This window comes from Chamaea fasciata, unplaced genomic scaffold (genome assembly GCF_029207755.1).
Source record: "Chamaea fasciata isolate MVZ Bird 193981 ecotype frontalis unplaced genomic scaffold, bChaFas1.0.hap1 SCAF_18, whole genome shotgun sequence".
NCBI classification, from domain to species: domain Eukaryota; kingdom Metazoa; phylum Chordata; class Aves; order Passeriformes; family Sylviidae; genus Chamaea; species Chamaea fasciata.
In genome coordinates this window covers 13,502,970-13,522,335 of record NW_027094103.1, presented here as the reverse complement: position 1 = coordinate 13,522,335, position 19,366 = coordinate 13,502,970, and the positions used below count along the sequence as shown (strand labels likewise).

At 50.3% G+C, this 19,366-nt stretch overlaps 1 protein-coding gene across 3 annotated transcripts in view; it reads right to left on the bottom strand.

Annotated features, from left to right (window-relative positions):
• The window catches only part of ADGRD1 (adhesion G protein-coupled receptor D1), a 135,641-nt gene that overhangs the window by 96,207 nt on the left and 20,068 nt on the right, over nucleotides 1-19,366 (bottom strand). For all 3 annotated transcript variants that reach the window (XM_066199749.1, XM_066199752.1, XM_066199750.1), the window contains 4 exons: nucleotides 17,617-17,734; nucleotides 16,465-16,575; nucleotides 14,399-14,474; nucleotides 9,098-9,239 (listed from right to left, as the gene is read on the bottom strand). In XM_066199749.1, the coding sequence (XP_066055846.1) occupies nucleotides 9,098-9,239; nucleotides 14,399-14,474; nucleotides 16,465-16,575; nucleotides 17,617-17,734 (447 nt within the window). The remainder of the gene's footprint in view (nucleotides 1-9,097; nucleotides 9,240-14,398; nucleotides 14,475-16,464; nucleotides 16,576-17,616; nucleotides 17,735-19,366) is intronic.

The following is a 19,366-nucleotide window of genomic DNA, read 5'->3' as shown; positions in this document are numbered from 1 at the left end:
TCCTCAGGTTTTATGTTCACAGGATGTATTTGGGTCTGATGTTTGCATGGTTCACTGTGAAATCCAGGATTTAAAGTGGCATCACGTACTTCAGGGCGGTTAGGTAAGTGTAAGATGAGTTGCTTCTCTAACACAAGTGATCAGTTTTAATAACACATTTTGAAGGAGCTCGTTCCCTCTATGTTGCCTTCAGAGGGTTTTGGGGGACTCAGACAGTGAGCTGTTTGTACACAGCATCCCATTTCCTCCCCAAACCAAAACCCTTCCATCCCCAGCTGGTCCCTCCCAGGCTGCTTTTCCATTCCTGCACAATTCCTGAGCATTTCAGCCCTAAAGAGAAATGTACAAAGGGAAATGAGGCAGCAAATCACGTTGGTGGGATTGCCCAGCATGGAGAAGGGCAGGACTGCCCTGTCAGACACAGCCCTGGAGCTGTGCTGGCTGCTCAGCAGAGCCCTGCTCCTGCCCCACGGCTCCACCTGCACAGGTACCGCCTCACCTGCACAGGTGCAGCTCTCCCTTCACCTGCACAGATACAGCCTCCATCTGCACAGGTACCGCCTCACCTGCACAGGTACAGCTCTCCCTTCACCTGCACAGATACAGCCTCCATCTGCACAGGTACCGCCTCACCTGCACAGGTACAGCTCTCCCTCCTCCACAGGTACAGCTCTCCCTTCACCTGCACAGGTACCGCCTCACCTGCACAGGTGCAGCCCCCTCCTCCACAGGTACAGCTCTCCCTTCACCTGCACAGGTACAGCCTCACCTGCACAGGTACAGCTCTCCCTTCACCTGCACAGGTACAGCCCCCACCTGCACAGGTACAGCTCTCCCTTCACCTGCACAGGTACAGCCTCACCTGCACAGGTACAGCCCCCACCTGCACAGGTACAGCCCCCACCTGCACAGGTACAGCTCTCCCTTCACCTGCACAGGTACAGCTCTCCCTCCTCCACAGGTACAGCTCTCCCTTCACCTGCACAGGTACAGCCTCCTCCTGCCCAGGTACAGCTCTGTGCCCCCCAGAGCGAAGCAGTGCTGGTCGGCCGCCCCCGCAGGCTCGTGCTGGAATTCCCTGTGCTGCTCGGGATACTCCCTGGGCGGTTTTCCTGCTCCGCCGCCACTGACACCTTGCCCGGCTCCTGGCGGATTGTCAGTGCAGATGTTTCTGCTCCTGGCGGGAATTCACACGCAGTCCAAGGGCTCTGCCAGGGCGCGGCACTGGAGCTGGCCCAGCTCCCCGGTGACAGCCCGGGAGGACGCAGCCCTGCAGGCAGGACCGGGACCGGGACCGGGACCGGGACCGTTTCCGCCTCCTCCCTGTGCTCTGCCATCCGCCCCAGAGCTGCACTCCCGCGGGTGGAGCCTCAAAGCTGTGCCGTGCCACCCTGACACAACGGCCCCGTTACGGTGCGTTCCCCTGAGCGCTCTGCACGTGTGCAGCAGGGTGCGGCGGGGGTGCGGCAGCGGTGCAGCAGGGGTGCGGCAGGGTGCAGCAGGGGTGCAGCAGGGGTGCAGCAGTGGTGCAGCAGGGGTGCAGCAGGTGTACAGCAGGGGTGCAGCAGGGGTGCAGCAGTGGTGCAGCAGGGGTGCGGCAGCCACATCTGGGAGAGTTTGGGCCGTTGCGGGAGCGCAGAGGCTGCTCCGTGGCCCGGGAGTGTCCTGTCAGTCCAAACTGGCGCAGTTTTATTCGCCCTGCGAGCTCTGCTGGCTGACCCCATGTGAGCACCTGGGCCCACGAAAGCCTCCTCAGCCCGTTTCTTGAATGACCTTTTCCCCCCAGTTCGAGGAAGAACAAACAAAAGCATTTGATCAGAAAATAGATCGCGTCGATACAAAGGTTGGCATGTACCAAAACCAATGGAAATCAGGACTTGAACCCGGAATAAATCCAGGGGAAAAGTTTCCTATGAATCACAAAACAACCATTACACAGGAGGTGAAACTGAGGAATCAGAGGTTAGAAGAAAAATTCAATACTGTTCTAGCTTTTTAATTAGTTGGAGTGCAAATTAATAGCAGCACATTGCAAAGCTGACTTTCTGGATAAGGAAAAATCAATCCAGTTCTGTCTGAGGGCCTTTAAGTAACACTCCTAAAAAATTACCATATATCTGCCATATGCAAAAATTCAGCAAATTTATTTTTAGGTTGAGATGGAAAAATGCCACAAAGAAAAAAGCTTTCTCCCAAATCTGAAATTCCAAAACTCTTTGAGGGTAGAATTGCCGTCCCTAATAACAAATGGGAATCAGTAACATTTCATCGGTGCAGCTGAATAATTACAAAATCACTCAGGAAAACGAAATTCCCTGGTGTGCCTGGTGCTTTCTCCAAACTTCTCCTTCTCCTGGCTACTCGTTCAGCATTTGATATCAATTATCACAGCAGACAGGAACACGGAATGGAGAGCACAGCACTGGCTCCGCAGTTCTTGCTATAGAAATTATTTAAAACATCCTCAGGCAAATAAAAAGTCTCCTGTAAAAAATGCTGACAAAGAGCAGCATAACTCACCCACAGTTTAATGGGAGCTGATCTAAAGTGCCACGGGATGTTTTTTTCCTTGCAGCTTTATTAATTAGGTACCTCCTTGAGCAGTCACCTCGTGCATTCCCTACCTGAGAGCCACGCTGGGGAAGGGAACAGCAGCAGAGTGTTTAACTTAACATTAGGAGTTCACATAAATAAATAAATAGCAGCCCTTAGCATGACTAAATTAGGATAAATACAGATATGACGAGCAAAAAGCCCTCTTTACCAGTTAACCAGATTGGATTTGCTCTCACTAAACATGAGAATGTATTTTAACCAATATTTAAAACGTGTCTGTGTCTGATTTCTCCGAAATCAATCAGTAGATTTTGAACTAGAAGTACCTGTGCCTCTGAGGCATTAATTTCTACTCTTATCTTCATAAGGATTTCCAAACTCATCTTTCATATTCTGTAGGCCCTTGCATTAGATATCTGCATGAAACAAGTCCAGATTTAACCTTAGGAGAACAAATGAAAACAAAACATCCAATGATCTGAGAGAAATAATTTTCGAAGAAAAAAAAACATTTAGAAAATTAAAAACCTGGGAAAAGAAATTAAAAAGGGAAATGCAATTAGTTGGGTTTTTCTTAAGAACAGGTTAATTAATGTTTTGAATTAGAATTTTAAACTTATCCAACCTTTTTTTATTTTTTTTTTTAATGGCAAATTAATGAGATGTATTTCTCTTTAACTGTATTTTCCCATGGGATTTGTCTGTTTATGGCTGTCCCGTCTCCTCTCTGTCCCTGTTTAGCCCTGCCCAGTGCCCAGCACCCAGCTGCAGCCCGGGCACTGTCCTGCCCCATCCCCAGCAATCCCCGATGGCCAAAGCAAGCCCTGAGGGGAGCAGCCCTGCCTGTGCTGCTGAGCCACCAGCAGAGCACAAATCTTTGCCTCTCTTACCCTGTAAAAAAGGCATTTCTCCCTCAAATGTCCCCTTTTCTGTCAGGGTTGTGAGTGTCCCACTCTTAGTGCAGATCGTGTTCCCGTTTTCCTGCTCAGGGGTGCCAGGCAATGCTCAGCATTTTCCTGCAGAGAGGGGGAATATTTAACGTGGGGGGAGAAGAAATCAATTTACATTACTGGACTTGCAGAGTTTTCAAACTCTCCTCTTCCTAGCCGTAAATTCATTCCATTTGGAAACTGCCCACTGCTCCTTTATCACCACAGCAGCAAAGCTGAAGACAACTTTTCAACCTTCACCATGAGCTAAACTTTGAGTTCCACAAAACCAAACTGAACTCCCTCTCGTTCCTCATCCATGTCTAATGTGTCTGACATGCCAACAGGAAACTTTCAAATATTCCTGGTCCAGTCCCTCTACACTGAAAGCCAACAGGAGAGTTCCGTGTTCAAAGCTTTAAAACTCTATGGCATAGAAATACAGACACATTATTAAATTTCCTGTTCCTACCCATATCCTGCTCTTTCTCCTGCAAAGAAACACTGAGGACTTGTTTGATGATGAATGAGTGATAACGCAGGCAAAGGTTTGTGTTTCCAAATGAAACCTTCCATGGGTTACAGCTCATCACGCGGCAATCCTGGTTCTTAGAGCAGAACATCTTCAATGTGCTTGACAAAAACTGGGATTTTTGTTAGTACACCTTTCCAGGCTGTTGGAATGGAGGCCCTTGAGGAAATAAATTCTGGGATGTTTCTGTTAATAACGTTAACAATAGAAAACCCTTGCTGTTTGTTAGGAGACGCTGTATTTCATCACCATGACTGCTGGGTTTGAAAGTTGCCCAGAAGCAAGAAAAGCATCTGCAACTATGTTCATTTCTCATGTGAACTCAATGGAGCTCCTGCATTCTTCACAGCAAGGATTTAACTCGTGTAACAAAGTGCCAAACTTTGCATCGATTTTAAAATCATGAGCTTTATTATGATTTTTTCTTTTTGCTCAATTGTGGTACATTCTGCAAGAGTCGCAGTTTTAATTGTTTTTTAGTCAGGCTCTCTCTGCCAAAGTCCATCCAGTGAAAAATTATACCTGTGTTCTGCAGATGTGGGCAAGACTCATTGTTTTTCCTCAATCAATACATAAATTAGCCAACACTTAACTTGCCATAAAAATTAATTGGCTCCACATTGATTAGTCTCTCTCACGGTACCACTGATATTTGTGTACGAACGAGAATTGGTTCTTCCCTTATTTTCTTTTCTTATCAGTAATGACGTTAAACAAATCTCAGGGAATTGCATGCCCAGGAAGAGGAGAGAGGGAAGGATGAGGTTTGGGTGTGTTTGAGAGGCAAAAGTCCCGTTTCCTCATTAAAAGCTCGGTGAGGAGGAGACAAATGAGGAGACAAACGAGGCTCTGGATGAGGCAGGGTTGGTTTGAGGAGCTCTGCGTGTGCCTGCACTGCAGCACAGGGGATGGATTCCTAAATTCCTGAATTCCTAAATTCCTGAGTTCCTGAATTCCTAAATTCCTGAATTCCTGAATTTCTGTATTCCTGAGCTGCTGCTCCTCCCACAGCTCCTGCAGGCTCAGCAAAGCCTCGGAGCTGACCAGGAGAGCGGACAGAGCAGGAGGTGACCGAGGAAGAAGCTGATGGTGGAGAGGAGAAGCTGACAGAGCCTCCCTGGTGAGGGGAGGGTCAAGGGCGCTCTGGTGGGAACTGCACGAAGGGCAAGAGCAGGGCCAGCCCCCCGAAAGCGAGGGCAGAAGCAGCTGTTCAACGATCCAGTGCGAGAACGTGGCAGGAAACATGAACAGCCCACGATTCCCCGGGCACTGCGCTTGTTAACATGGACCACGCTGAGCTAAGGACTGGGAGGGAACAAAGCTACATTAGTCCTGACTTGTAGCATCTGAGTAAAACATGCCTTTTTCCCAGAATCAAACAATCCTCTCAAGTGGCACTGCCCCAAACCGTGTTTCAGGGAAAAGCAGCTGCATTAAGAATTCCCAATTTGCATCTAATCTTCGCGTGAGGACTCTCACAGAGGAGCTCGTAGCTCTCCAAAACTGCAGCTGCACACGTTCCCCTTCTGCGAAGAGGAAGGAGAATATAAAGCCCTGGAGAAAACTCCAAGTGGTTGGAACTGGTGTAGGAGAAGTTTTCCTCCAGATGCGAGGCAATTTTCTCTGGAGTGGCAGCCGGGAGTGAGGGAGCCCCAGAGCTCTGAGCAGTGCCCGGGCTGGGGCTGCTGTCCCATCACCTCCTCCGTGGCACTTCTGTGCCCTCTCTGTACCAAATGTCCCTGGATTTATCCCTGCTGCCCCTTCTACCAGCTGACGGTTGCCTGAAACAGGAGAATTTACAGCTACTCTGTCCCCAAGAGCATCAAAATGTAACTTCAGCAGGGGCAGGAATCAAGGCTGATGCTGCACAGTCTGTGCTATGCAGCCGCATGGCTTTTACAACATGCTGCTGCTGTTTGACACAATTTCCTCCTCTGCTGCCTCTTCTGACTTTTTCCAGAGCACATTGTGTTGCATTTCAGCCTTGACATTCATCTCTTCTGAATTTCTACCCTGTGCTGTAATTTCTTGGATCACAGAAGTGAAATGTTAGTTCTTCTCTAGTTGCTCCTGCTATGAAAAACATCTCTCTGGAAACTGATTTTTTTTTCAGATAATCATTTTACAGAATGTACTCTTGTTGCTTCACTACAGAACATCTGGGCAGGTCAAGCCTAAGCTGTGTCCAGCCTCAAACCACCGTCAGCCTGCACATCCTCCCCACACCCTGGAGGTGCTGGTGGATTTCTGTGAATTCCTGTGATCTCTTTTGCTGGACACGGGGGCTGGTGAGGAGCAGAGCGTCGCCACTTTTTAAACCTGTCACAAATTGTCTGTCTGTCCCTGAAGTGTTCCTGAACAACAACTGACTATTGTAATTTATTATATTAAATTTTGTCTCTTGGAGGACTTAATTCAGGCAAAATTTTGCTGATGAGCAAGAGAAATGGAATATGTTCAGTGCCCACAGAGGCTGTGCTGCAACTGCAGCCACCCGGCAGAGCCCAGTCTGCTCTCCCTGTACCCCAATTAACAGGTTTTTATTAACTCGGAGGCGATGTGCAGCCCCACAGCCCCAGTTCAGTCTGCTCTCCCTGGTCCATGTACCCTAATTAACAGGTTTTTATTAACTCGGAGGCGTTCTGCAGCCCCACAGCCCCCGTCCAGCCCCTCTGCCCGGGGCTCTCTGCACAAGGAACACTGACACCTCATTTGCAGAAATTCCTGTGTCCTGCTGAGGGATCAGACATCAGTCCCAGTTCGGAACCTCGTGGATCTAAACAGAGAAATGCCCCGACCTCAGCAGCTGCTCGGAGCTCTGTGGGAAGTGCGGAGTTTCAGAGAAACCCCTGCCCGAGGGGAGGTTGAACTCAGCCCGAGTTAAGCTGCGCAAGGATAAACGCTCTGGGAAGTTTTGTTTCAAGAAACAAAACTTTTGTTTGATTTTCGGTTCGCAGGCATTCTCTTTGTAACTATTTCCTAAAATAGACTTGGTTTACTCCAGCTTCCTTTGGGTTTCTCTCGCTCAGTGATCGGCATTTTTCCTACACACATTAGAAGAAGAGGAATTAAGAAGTCAGGCTCAAACTTTCATAAAGAAAAACTATTTGTTTGGACTTGGTATTTTTTACTTTTTCTTATTACGCTTTCCTCTGTTAAACTGAGAACATTATGTGGAACAAACAAACAGCTATAAGAATGAAGTGGTATCCACTTCAAATGTTTCTCCTATTCCTGCAGTATTTTAATGGATAAAACAGGTTTCTAAGCCAGTTTTTACGCTCTCAGTTTAAACATATTATTCAACCACAAACTTAGATAAATAACTTGACTAAAGCACCTACTTTAACACAGTGATGTTGCCAGAATTTCTTTTACATTTTAAATTCTCCTTTTATTCCATGAGGAGCCCTACTCAAGCAAAGGAAACCACTTCAGAGTGAAGTAATATCTGAAGTATCTGGATATCTGGAGTAAGAAAGGATCTGTGCTGCTGGCAGCTGAAGGCTTCCAGCGACGTGGAGCCATTTCCCAACCTGCCGAAGTAAATTCACTTGAATTTACTTCCGTGAACTTGCTTAAGTCGTTTCCTTAAGTAAATATACAGCTGTCTAAATTTATATTGTTCAAAGTGATTCCATGGAATTCATTGGAGGCATAGCAGCGTACAAGAGAACGGCTCTGGCCCAGCGTGGCCACGCTCAGGCACAGCTGGAATAATCTATTCATCCATTCCTCAATGTTAAACTTAACCATTCATTAGGAGCCAAATGAGCAATTACGTTCCGAAAGCCAGAGGTGTGGGAGGCAAGCAGTGCTCCTGTCCAATTCGAGTACGCTGTGATTGCATTGCTAATTAGCCAGCAGAGCTCTGTGACAGGAACCACACTCTGAAAGGGGAGATGGAAAGCACAGCCTGCTCCAGGTGAGTGTGAGCTCCCGGCGCACCTGGAGCTGCTCCAGAGGACACCGCAGCCACGGCCGCACCCCATTCCAGGGATCCTGCTGGCTGCAGCAAGGAAGGGTGCCTGATAAATACAACACTTCTGTCTGTACCCCAGAAAAGGAAAGAGCCGCGGGTTTGTCTGAGAGCCTCCTGGTAAATCATCGTAACTACAGCGTGAGAGGCACCTGGGTAAATAGAGCAGAGTGCATTTTGTAAATGAGCCGCACAAAATCCACTCTTCACCGGTGCCCAGCTCTAAGAGGCCTCCCGGGACACTGAGGAGTCCTCAGTCTGAAAAACAGCACACCTCCTCCTGGGCCCCAGGGACCCTTCCTGCTTTCTGGAGCTGACTCCAGCTTTACCGAAAGCCCAACAGAAAGGAGAAAAACTGCCTTGAAAACAGCTTTAAAAGAAAAATATGATAAAATATTCACAAGAACATCTAAGAGATGTATTCTAGGAAATGTTTAAGAATTTAAATCAGTCCTTGCTGTTGCCATTCAGGGCTGTAAGTGGGTCAGGGATGCTGCAACTTCTCCTCTCAGCACCTCAGAGTCCAAACTGTCCTCCATCCCACTGACATCAAACCAACAAACCCCTCAGTTACCTCAGTGTGGACTGAGGTCAAAAAGCAAAACCACAAGTGAATCCTTGCTATTGAACACTCCAGTGGGAAAGCAGCACTTCATGCCAGCCTGCTGCAGACTGCACAAACTCACCCAGAGCACTCAGAAACAAAGGCCTCACGCTGCTCTGGTCACTTCTCCTTCTTCTCCAACACCAGCACCCATCAGCCTTTACAGCGATGGAACAACCCATGGTGGGAAAAACATAACGGTGTGGCCACAAATGGCAACTGAATTGCTGCTACATCTGCCACAAAAACCACCCGAGAAATACAAAGAAATGGCCCCAGGCACTGAAGCTGGACGGTGGCAGAGGACATCCTGACAGTCACCAGTCTGTGGGGGAGCTGGAGGTGACAGAGGAGACCCTGACACCAGTCTGTGGGGGAGCTGGAGGTGACAGAGGAGACCCTGACACCAGTCTGTGGGGGAGCTGGAGGTGACAGAGGAGACCCTGACACCAGTCTGTGGGGGAGCTGGAGGTGACAGAGGAAATGCTGGCACTTACCAGACTGTGGGTGAGCTGGATGGTGATGAGAGGAGACCCTGAGAGGTTGTAGGACAGCTGGGGCAGGGGTTCCACATTGAGAGAGATGAGGTGGCTGCTGGCTGACATCATGTAACCTTTGTAGGCAGCAGCTTCAGCAATCCTTGGAAAGAGGTAAATGCGTTAAGGAAAAAGAATGACTGTTTTTCTTAGTTCATACATAACAAGAAAGGAGCACAGGACCTCCTTTTTCCATTCAAGCCCATGGATTCCTCTCGGGCAGCAAGGTCTGGCCCCAAAGGATCCTAGAGGACTAGGAGCCATACCTATAAAGTATAGGGAACTATATATATTTTATAATAAATATATATATACTATAAAGTATAGGGAACAGCTCTGGACACCTGGAGACTGATAGCAAAGGTCCCCTTTCACTCTGCTCCTCTTTGCAGAGGTTTACAAGCCTTGCTGAACGTGTTTGAGGGAATTAGAGAGAATCCTACGGAGGGATCTGAACAATACCCTGAGCAAAGTGAGGAGGAGACTGGCAGGGGCTTTCAGGCTGGCTGATCAAACAGATAAATCAGAGTGTGAGACACACAGACAAATGCACATAAATGTAGGGATGTATCTAGAAGTGATTTATGGCTTTACCTTGAGAAATAGGTGACGGCCAGTTAGATTTGTTAGAGGGAAAGAAAGGTCACAACACAAGCAGCTGAACTTGACTAAATAGCTGATAAGTCCTGGAAATGAATTTATCCTAGTGGGAAGTAATTCTGCAGTACATAAACCCCCTTATTTTAAGGTAAAACTTATGAGTTTGGCATTTTCACACATTCAGGAGTAACTGAGATGCATTTGGCTTCAGGGTAGAATTTTTTACCCTCGGTCACAAATTGTGCAGGATTAAGTGACTGCTGTCATCTGTCTCTGGAGCAGGTGGATGAATGTGTCTTACCACGAGAAATTTGAGCTCTGGTGAATTAACCACCAGCTTGGCTTTCCAAACACAGCCCACCCCTGGAAAGGGCCACTTTGAAAGCAAATGAAAAATCGCCTTGTTTACACCCACCACCTGTCCGCAGTGTTTTCTTATTTTTATTTCAGAAAAAAACGAAATAAAAACCTCATGTCAGTCGTTCAAATAACTTCACTGGGCTCCTTGGCAGGGTCACAGAACAGAACTCATTCAGCACAGCCCCTTAGTGCTGACCTTAAAAAACCCATCAGTACCAGAGATTGCTTCTGCTCCCAGTAACCTGCGTGTGAAGGGAGCTTGTTCACCTGAAGGCAGAACCTGCTACTCTGATACGACAAATTTAACTTTAGATAAGGGAAAAAAAGTTAAACCCATTATCCAACACTTTGAGGGTTCTCCTACACAGATTAAGGGAATGGACGCTTTTTCCACGCCCTTATCTGCTTGTTTTAACTGTAGAGACCTTGGTGAATTCTGGAGTGAGACAAATCTCCATGAGAAGCAGGGAATGGAGTTTCTGTGCCTGCACAAGCCTTTCTCCACCCTGGCCCTGGGTGTCAGGTCCACATTTACACAAACTGTGTGAACAGCAGCAGAATGGGCTCAAAACATTGCTGTGTTTCATTTTCTTTGGGTAAAGAATCAAAAGTTGCTCCCCTTAGAAACTTATATTTATGTAGTCTGAAAATAGAAATCATCTGTCTGTGCAGCACAAAAGCTCCAAGAGTTTGGGGTTTGGCTCTCCACCACAAAAAATGAAAAAGGTCAGGTTTCAAATTACAGGTGTTTGAGTAGCTCAGTGGTACAAGGAGCACAAAAGAAATTCTTTAAAACAAACTACTCCGAGAAAAAAATTATTCTACTGAAAAGTAAGCAAAAAAGTTATAATGGTAGAGCACAAAAAAAGAAAAGCAAGCAGAAGAGAAGTGCATACTTATTTTTAAAACATCTTTGAGTACCTGGGGTTTGGTTCCACAGAGGAAAAATTGCTAAGGCAGCATCCCCTGAATTATTACCTTTTTGGATGCTGGCTTGGGCAGAGCTGCATCTACAGATTTATAGACCTGGTCGTGCAGTGCATTACACACTGCAGACAATTCGAGCAGTTTGAATTAATTACAGAAATCCAGGAAACATTTCTTCTCCCGTGTCTTTGTGTTTCTCTAACATCGTGACAGGGCAGATTTCATCCTCAAAATGAGTGCTGGAAACAAACACAGCTCAGGGGAGCAGGATGGATCTCCAGCTCGTCCTGCCCCACAGATTTCAGGGAATGCACTCAAAGACCGCAGCTCTGATTAATTTGCTGTACCAGGGTCTGCGACATGCGTTAGAACACACAGCCTTGATATGCAGCATCTTTAACCTGATTGTGTTTGCTGAACTTTGGCCCAAGTCAGGATCATTTTATTTCTCTTTCTCCCTTAGAAAAATGGAGATTACATCTTACTACCTTAACAAATTGCATTGATCCTCCTCTTTGGAAAACATAGCCTCCCATAAGTTATTGTCTCAGACTCTTCCTGTAAGTACGAGCTATTGCACCCTGATGGCGCAGCTCCCTCCCAGCCCCTGCTGAGGGTCCTTCCCTCGAGGGAGCCGGGCAGAGGACAGCACAGCCTGCTGTTGGCTCAGAAACGCCATTCGGTGATCAGTCCACGGCTCTGGGTGTGATCACCCCGGAGCAGCCTGCTGTTGGCTCAGAAACGCCATTCAGTGATCAGTCCGTGACTCTGGGTGTGATCACCCCGAGCAGCCTGCTGTTGGCTCAGAAACGCCATTCAGTGATCAGTCCGTGACTCTCCGGGTGTGATCACCCCGGAGCAGCCTGCTGTTGGCTCAGAAACGCCATTCAGTGATCAGTCCGTGACTCTGGGTGTGATCACCCCAGCACAGCCTGCTGTTGGCTCAGAAACGCCATTCAGTGATCAATCCGTGACTCTGGGTGTGATCACCCCGGAGCAGCCTGCTGTTGGCTCAGAAACGCCATTCAGTGATCAGTCCGTGACTCTCTGGGTGTGATCACCCCGGAGCAGCCTGCTGTTGGCTCAGAAACGCCATTCAGTGATCAGTCCGTGACTCTCCGGGTGTGATCACCCCAGCACAGCCTGCTGTTGGCTCAGAAACGCCATTCAGTGATCAGTCCGTGACTCTGGGTGTGATCACCCCGGAGCAGCCTGCTGTTGGCTCAGAAACGCCATTCAGTGATCAGTCCGTGACTCTGGGTGTGATCACCCCGGAGCAGCCTGCTGTTGGCTCAGAAACGCCATTCAGTGATCAGTCCGTGACTCTGGGTGTGATCACCCCGAGCAGCCTGCTGTTGGCTCAGAAACGCCATTCAGTGATCAGTCTGTGACTCTCTGGGTGTGATCACCCCAGCACAGCCTGCTGTTGGCTCAGAAACGCCATTCAGTGATCAGTCCGTGACTCTCTGGGTGTGATCACCCCGGAGCAGCCTGCTGTTGGCTCAGAAACGCCATTCAGTGATCAGTCCGTGACTCTCCGGGTGTGATCACCCCGGAGCAGCCTGCTGTTGGCTCAGAAACGCCATTCAGTGATCAATCCGTGACTCTCTGGGTGTGATCACCCCGGAGCAGCCTGCTGTTGGCTCAGAAACGCCATTCAGTGATCAGTCCGTGACTCTGGGTGTGATCACCCCGGAGCAGCCTGCTGTTGGCTCAGAAACGCCATTCAGTGATCAGTCCGTGACTCTCTGGGTGTGATCACCCCGGAGCAGCCTGCTGTTGGCTCAGAAACGCCATTCAGTGATCAGTCCGTGACTCTGGGTGTGATCACCCCGGAGCAGCCTGCTGTTGGCTCAGAAACGCCATTCAGTGATCAGTCCGTGACTCTGGGTGTGATCACCCCGGAGCAGCCTGCTGTTGGCTCAGAAACGCCATTCAGTGATCAGTCCGTGGCTCTGGGTGTGATCACCCCGGAGCAGCCTGCTGTTGGCTCAGAAACGCCATTCAGTGATCAATCCGTGACTCTCTGGGTGTGATCACCCCGGAGCAGCCTGCTGTTCGCTCAGAAACGCCATTCAGTGATCAGTCCGTGACTCTCTGGGTGTGATCACCCCAGCACAGCCTGCTGTTGGCTCAGAAACGCCATTCAGTGATCAATCCGTGACTCTCTGGGTGTGATCACCCCGGAGCAGCCTGCTGTTGGCTCAGAAACGCCATTCAGTGATCAGTCTGTGACTCTCTGGGTGTGATCACCCCAGAGCAGCCTGCTGTTCGCTCAGAAACGCCATTCAGTGATCAGTCCGTGACTCTCTGGGTGTGATCACCCCGGAGCAGCCTGCTGTTGGCTCAGAAACGCCATTCAGTGATCAATCCGTGACTCTCTCGCTGTGATCACCCCGGAGCAGCCTGCTGTTGGCTCAGAAACGCCATTCAGTGATCAGTCCGTGACTCTGGGTGTGATCACCCCAGAGCAGCCTGCTGTTCGCTCAGAAACGCCATTCAGTGATCAGTCCGTGACTCTCTGGGTGTGATCACCCCGGAGCAGCCTGCTGTTGGCTCAGAAACGCCATTCAGTGATCAGTCCGTGACTCTCTGGGTGTGATCACCCCGGAGCAGCCGAGCAGGGGCTCCTCACCCCCAGGGGCACCAAGGAGAGCCCGGGGAGACAATCCCTGGCTGGGCTGAGCTGCTGCTCCTCCCCTGCTGCCAGCAACAGCCCAGCCAAACGCCTGACACTGTGAACTGATCCACACCCCAGAGAAAACCCGATGGAAACACGTTTTCTTGCAAGTCCCTACCCTTGCTTACAAGGACCGTGTCATGCTCTGCATGAATGGCCTTGCAAAAATCCCCGGGGGAGCTGTGCTGCAGAGGGTTATACAGCTCTGCACTTACCTTATCTTATCTGCTAATGATTTCACTGATGTGGTTCATAAAGCAAAAGGTCTTTAAAGAATTGCCTGGTCTCCTGTAATAAAATCACCTTATGGGTTTCTAGGAGTAGGATTCAGATTTTGTCTAAAGAGGGATGTTATGTTTCCTTACTTGTTTCATTTAAGTGCAAGCTTTGTCTTCCTATGTGCTAGGAGAAAAAAAATGCAATTTCCTTTTATGAGACAGATTAAATGATGAAATTCTAGTAGCAGATCTGATGACTGGAAGGAGCAGACAAAGAAAGACAAACATGTCGCTACGGGAATCTATTTTATGGCAACCTAAAATAAAACACGTAATGTAAACTTTAATCTGTCTCTAGTTAATGACCACACACCCTCAGCACAGGCAGGGTTATGGCTTGTCATGTGTTTACACCCGATAAAGGTAAAGGTGTGTCACCAGGGTGATAAACAGGCTGTTACCTCCTGGGATACTCACCTGGTGTCCATGGGGTTGATGGTATGGAAGAAACAATGCATGTTGTGGTAAAGCAGGCCCACGATGGTGATGCAGGCTGTGGAGAGGAGAGGAGAGGGGTTATTCCTCAGTCCTGGGCAAGAGAACTTCTCGGCAGGGCTGCAGCTCTGTGCCAGTTAAGAGCCCTGACTTACACAGACCTCCACATCCTGCCTTTAGCAGGGTTCTGATAGTCAGGTGAAAAGGTGTGAGCGCATTGTACAGCACAGACACCAAAAGTACCACAGAAGGATGCTGCACACTGCAGCCCAAAACGAGCTGTTAGAGCCAGGAATTGTCAGTTATAACACAGACATTGTACAGCACAGACACCAAGAGTACCACAGAAGGATGCCTGTGCTGCTCACTGCAGCCCAAAACGAGCTGTTAGAGCCAGGAATTGTCAGTTATAACACAGACATTGTACAGCACAGACACCAAGAGTACCACAGAAGGATGCTGCTCACTGCAGCCCAAAACGAGCTGGTAAACCATCAACTGTCAGTTCTAACACACACATTGTACAGCACAGACACCAAGAGTACCACAGAAGGATGCTGCTCACTGCAGCCCAAAACGAGCTGGTAAAGCATCAGCTGTCAGTTCTAACACACACACACAGCCCCAGCAGCAGGAAGGGTGGCAGGACACTGCAGTGCCTCCCTGGGAGCCACCAGGGTGTCCAGGCCACCCCCTCCACGACTGGCAGCTGGCGAAACCCAAGCCAGGCAATCAGCCCCAATGCTCTGTTTGCTGCCCACATTCCGGGGAATTTTGGGCCCTCCAGCATCTGAGTGAAGAGACAGATGTGTGTTTTCTCAGAGTGAGCCACACAGATGGCTTTTACTATCCCTTTTGTTGGGTTCCAAGTGTTTGTAGTGTCAGCTGTCCAAGGTGAAATAACAGATTTTTTAGGCGAGCTCATCTGGACAGTGCAGAAGTGTGGCCTGAAGGCTGAAATTGCTCACAAGTGAGCTTTAGCTGGAAAAGAGTAAAACATTTGATGCCCTGGATCACTTCAGGATACAAAGCACGACAATGTTCTGGAAAATCAAAGAAAATCTGCATGGTGAGGAGCTGTGTAAGTGGGAAAGGGGAAAAAACCTCCTCTCACATGCTATTTCTGGCATCATAAGTCGGTTTGCAATTATAGTTATTCCACCTGGGAGGACTTGCAGTCTCCAGCCAGAGCTCCTGCCAGTGCAAAGAAACAAAGCTGCCGCCACAAATCAGGCAGGCAGTTCAGTAATTATCAGAGAATTTCACACTGCAGGGCACTTTCAGCCAACTTTGCACTTCATGAAAGAGGGAGCATCCCTCTGCAGAGGTGACTGCAGAAAGGCCTCCGGGCGAGGAAATTCTGGGGGCTGCAATTTAGGGCACATAAGTCCAAGATCTGAGGATGGAGGTAGATGCTTCTGTAAATGGGTTCCTTCAATCTCAGAGTAGACAGTTAACAGAGATAATTAACTTCAAACATTGTCATTTTAGAGTCTTGATGAAAGGTGCAGATTTTAGCCCTGCTTCGTTTTGAGATTCTTAACATTTTAGCACAGGAATGCATTTCTGAGTTCTGCCTTTCTGCCATGAGTGTAGTCTAAATCTTCATTCTGTTTCTGTAGCTGCTACTGCTCAAACCTGGCATTTTATAGTTTAATTTTATACAAAAGGCCAATTTTGCATGAAGGGATGCATAATACCTGATCTGACATCCTAGAATTTCTTAAAAATAACGGGTTGAGATAATTTAAAAAAAATTTATGAAATTATGGCTTGTCTAATGTAAAAATGTGTCAGAATTAAATGGCTTCAGTCTCTGTTGCTCAGCTCTATTATTCATTATTAATTCAACTAATATGAAATCTCCAGCACATTAATTGCTCATTAGTATGACTGGACCACTGCTGCTTCCTCAGACTCAGTGCAATCCACAGGGCTCAAATCAGTTTCTTGGAAGAATAAAGTGAACCAAAACCCGTTCTACAGCAGAATCAATTTTGGATCCCCTGTGCACACGAGTCCACTTGTCTCTTTAACCTTTTCCTTACCTTTCCCGTGGAAAGCCTCGCTGGGAATGGAAATGTAGCTCTGCCCCCGGGATGGAAATCGATAGTGGGACACGTTCAGGGTCTGAGGATGCATTTTGAGCATGGCGTAATCTGTGTGATAACCCGAACAGAAACATCAGTGAACCGACAGCCCCTGCACCCCGACTGCTCAACCACGCTTCCCCAAGAGCTACTGCACCCCTTGCATTTAAAGCCCAGATGTTTGCAGACAATCTGGTAAATCCCCCAGGCCCAAAGCTGCCTTTAGATCCCAGTCCTGTCTGGCAGAGCAGGAGGTTTGTGCAGTTACTACAGCGTGGGTCACCTGCCCAGGCTCAGACCCACCTGCCCAGGGCAGGAACAGCCCAGCAGCCCTCCTGCACTGACATTGGCAGCTTCATTTCGGTTCTGCACATGAGAATCCCGGTGTGCAAGAGATCCAGGCAGTGCTGGGTGGTGCCGGGGGCTGCTCAGGTTATTCACCCCCCAAAGAGTCTCAGCAAGGCAAAGCAGGCAGCCAGAACAGACAAAACACCTCTGCTGCCTGCAGCTTTCAAAGATGCAGATGAAATTAGGGTGCTAAGATGCTAACCAGCAGTAAAATAAAATTCTCCAAAAAGGTCAAAACTGTTCCTATTATTTTCAGTCTCTTGCAGAAGCCTTGTAAAGATTAAGGTTTTGTAGCGCCCAAACCTCCAGGGCTGCATGTGAGCTGTAGGGCCTTTAACTCCATTGGCACAGAATTACTCAATCCTCTACACATGATACTTATTCTGAATTCATCCCCAAATAACCCCAGGGAAGCTCAAGCACAGCCAGAGCCATCACCTCCAGCCTGACTGCATGGACATCTTCCTACAAATAAAAATCAGGTTTGCATTCCAAAACGGGACATCTTCCTACAAATGACGCTGGGGTTTGCATTGCAAAGGAATAAACAGGACATCTTCCCTCATCTTCCCCCAAACGAAAATGGGGTTTGCATTCCAAAGGAATAAACAGGACATCTTCCCTCATCTTCCCCCAAACGAAAATGGGGTTTGCATTCCCAAGAGGGCGGGGATGGGTTCTGCTCTCCTCCCGCGCTGCCAAAGGAGAGGTGCAGGCACGGCAGGGTTTGGGACACTCCGGGAAAAGCTCTGCCAGCCCCACCTGCCACGGCCGAGGAGCCCTCGAGGGTGAGAGGCGGCGGGTCCCCGTCCAGGTTGAGGGCCAGGTGAGCCATCACCGTGTCGATGGTGTGCACCAGGCTGCCGAACACGGCCGGGCTCTGCGGGGCACAGACAGGGCTGTCAGCGGGGCTGCTCTGCTCTGCTCTGCTCTGCTCTGCTCTGCTCTGCTCTGCACAGGCTGCCCCCAAAGCCCCTGCCCCAGCCAGGGCTCTGCGGGGCACAGACAGGGCTGTCAGCGGGGCTGCTCTGCTCTGCTCTGCTCTGCTCTGCTCTGCTCTGCTCTGCACAGGCTGCCCCAAAGCCCCTGCCCCAGCCAGGGCTCTGCGGGGCACAGACAGGGCTGTCAGCGGGGCTGCTCTGCTCTGCTCTGCTCTGCTCTGCTCTGCTCTGCTCTGCACAGGCTGCCCCAAAGCCCCTGCCCCAGCCAGGGCTCTGCGGGGCACAGACAGGGCTGTCAGCGGGGCTGCTCTGCTCTGCTCTGCTCTGCTCTGCAGCTGCCCCCAAAGCCCCTGCCCCAGCCAGGGCTCTGCGGGGCACAGACAGGGCTGTCAGCGGGGCTGCTCTGCTCTGCTCTGCTCTGCTCTGCTCTGCTCTGCTCTGCTCTGCACAGGCTGCCCCCAAAGCCCCTGCCCCAGCCAGGGCTCTGCGGGGCACAGACAGGGCTGTCAGCGGGGCTGCTCTGCTCTGCTCTGCTCTGCTCTGCTCTGCTCTGCTCTGCTCTGCACAAGCTGCCCCAAAGCCCCTGCCCCAGCCAGGGCTCTGCGGGGCACAGACAGGGCTGTCAGCGGGGCTGCTCTGCTCTGCTCTGCTCTGCTCTGCTCTGCTCTGCACAGGCTGCCCCAAAGCCCCTGCCCCAGCCAGGGCTCTGCGGGGCACAGACAGGGCTGTCAGCGGGGCTGCTCTGCTCTGCTCTGCTCTGCTCTGCTCTGCACAAGCTGCCCCAAAGCCCCTGCCCCAGCCAGGGCTCTGCGGGGCACAGACAGGGCTGTCAGCGGGGCTGCTCTGCTCTGCTCTGCTCTGCTCTGCTCTGCTCTGCTCTGCTCTGCACAGGCTGCCCCCAAAGCCCCTGCCCCAGCCAGGGCTCTGCGGGGCACAGACAGGGCTGTCAGCGGGGCTGCTCTGCTCTGCTCTGCTCTGCTCTGCTCTGCTCTGCTCTGCTCTGCTCTGCACAGGCTGCCCCCAAAGCCCCTGCCCCAGCCAGGGCTCTGCGGGGCACAGACAGGGCTGTCAGCGGGGCTGCTCTGCTCTGCTCTGCTCTGCTCTGCTCTGCTCTGCTCTGCACAGGCTGCCCCAAAGCCCCTGCCCCAGCCAGGGCTCTGCGGGGCACAGACAGGGCTGTCAGCGGGGCTGCTCTGCTCTGCTCTGCTCTGCTCTGCTCTGCACAAGCTGCCCCAAAGCCCCTGCCCCAGCCAGGGCTCTGCGGGGCACAGACAGGGCTGTCAGCGGGGCTGCTCTGCTCTGCTCTGCTCTGCTCTGCTCTGCTCTGCACAGGCTGCCCCAAAGCCCCTGCCCCAGCCAGGGCTCTGCGGGGCACAGACAGGGCTGTCAGCGGGGCTGCTCTGCTCTGCTCTGCTCTGCTCTGCTCTGCTCTGCTCTGCAGCTGCCCCCAAAGCCCCTGCCCCAGCCAGGGCTCGCCCACCCTCCCTGGACAGAACCTTACACCAGCTGATGCCACCCCAAATGTGTGTTTTACAGAACAGCCCCCAGCGCTCCCATCAGCCCCTGACAGC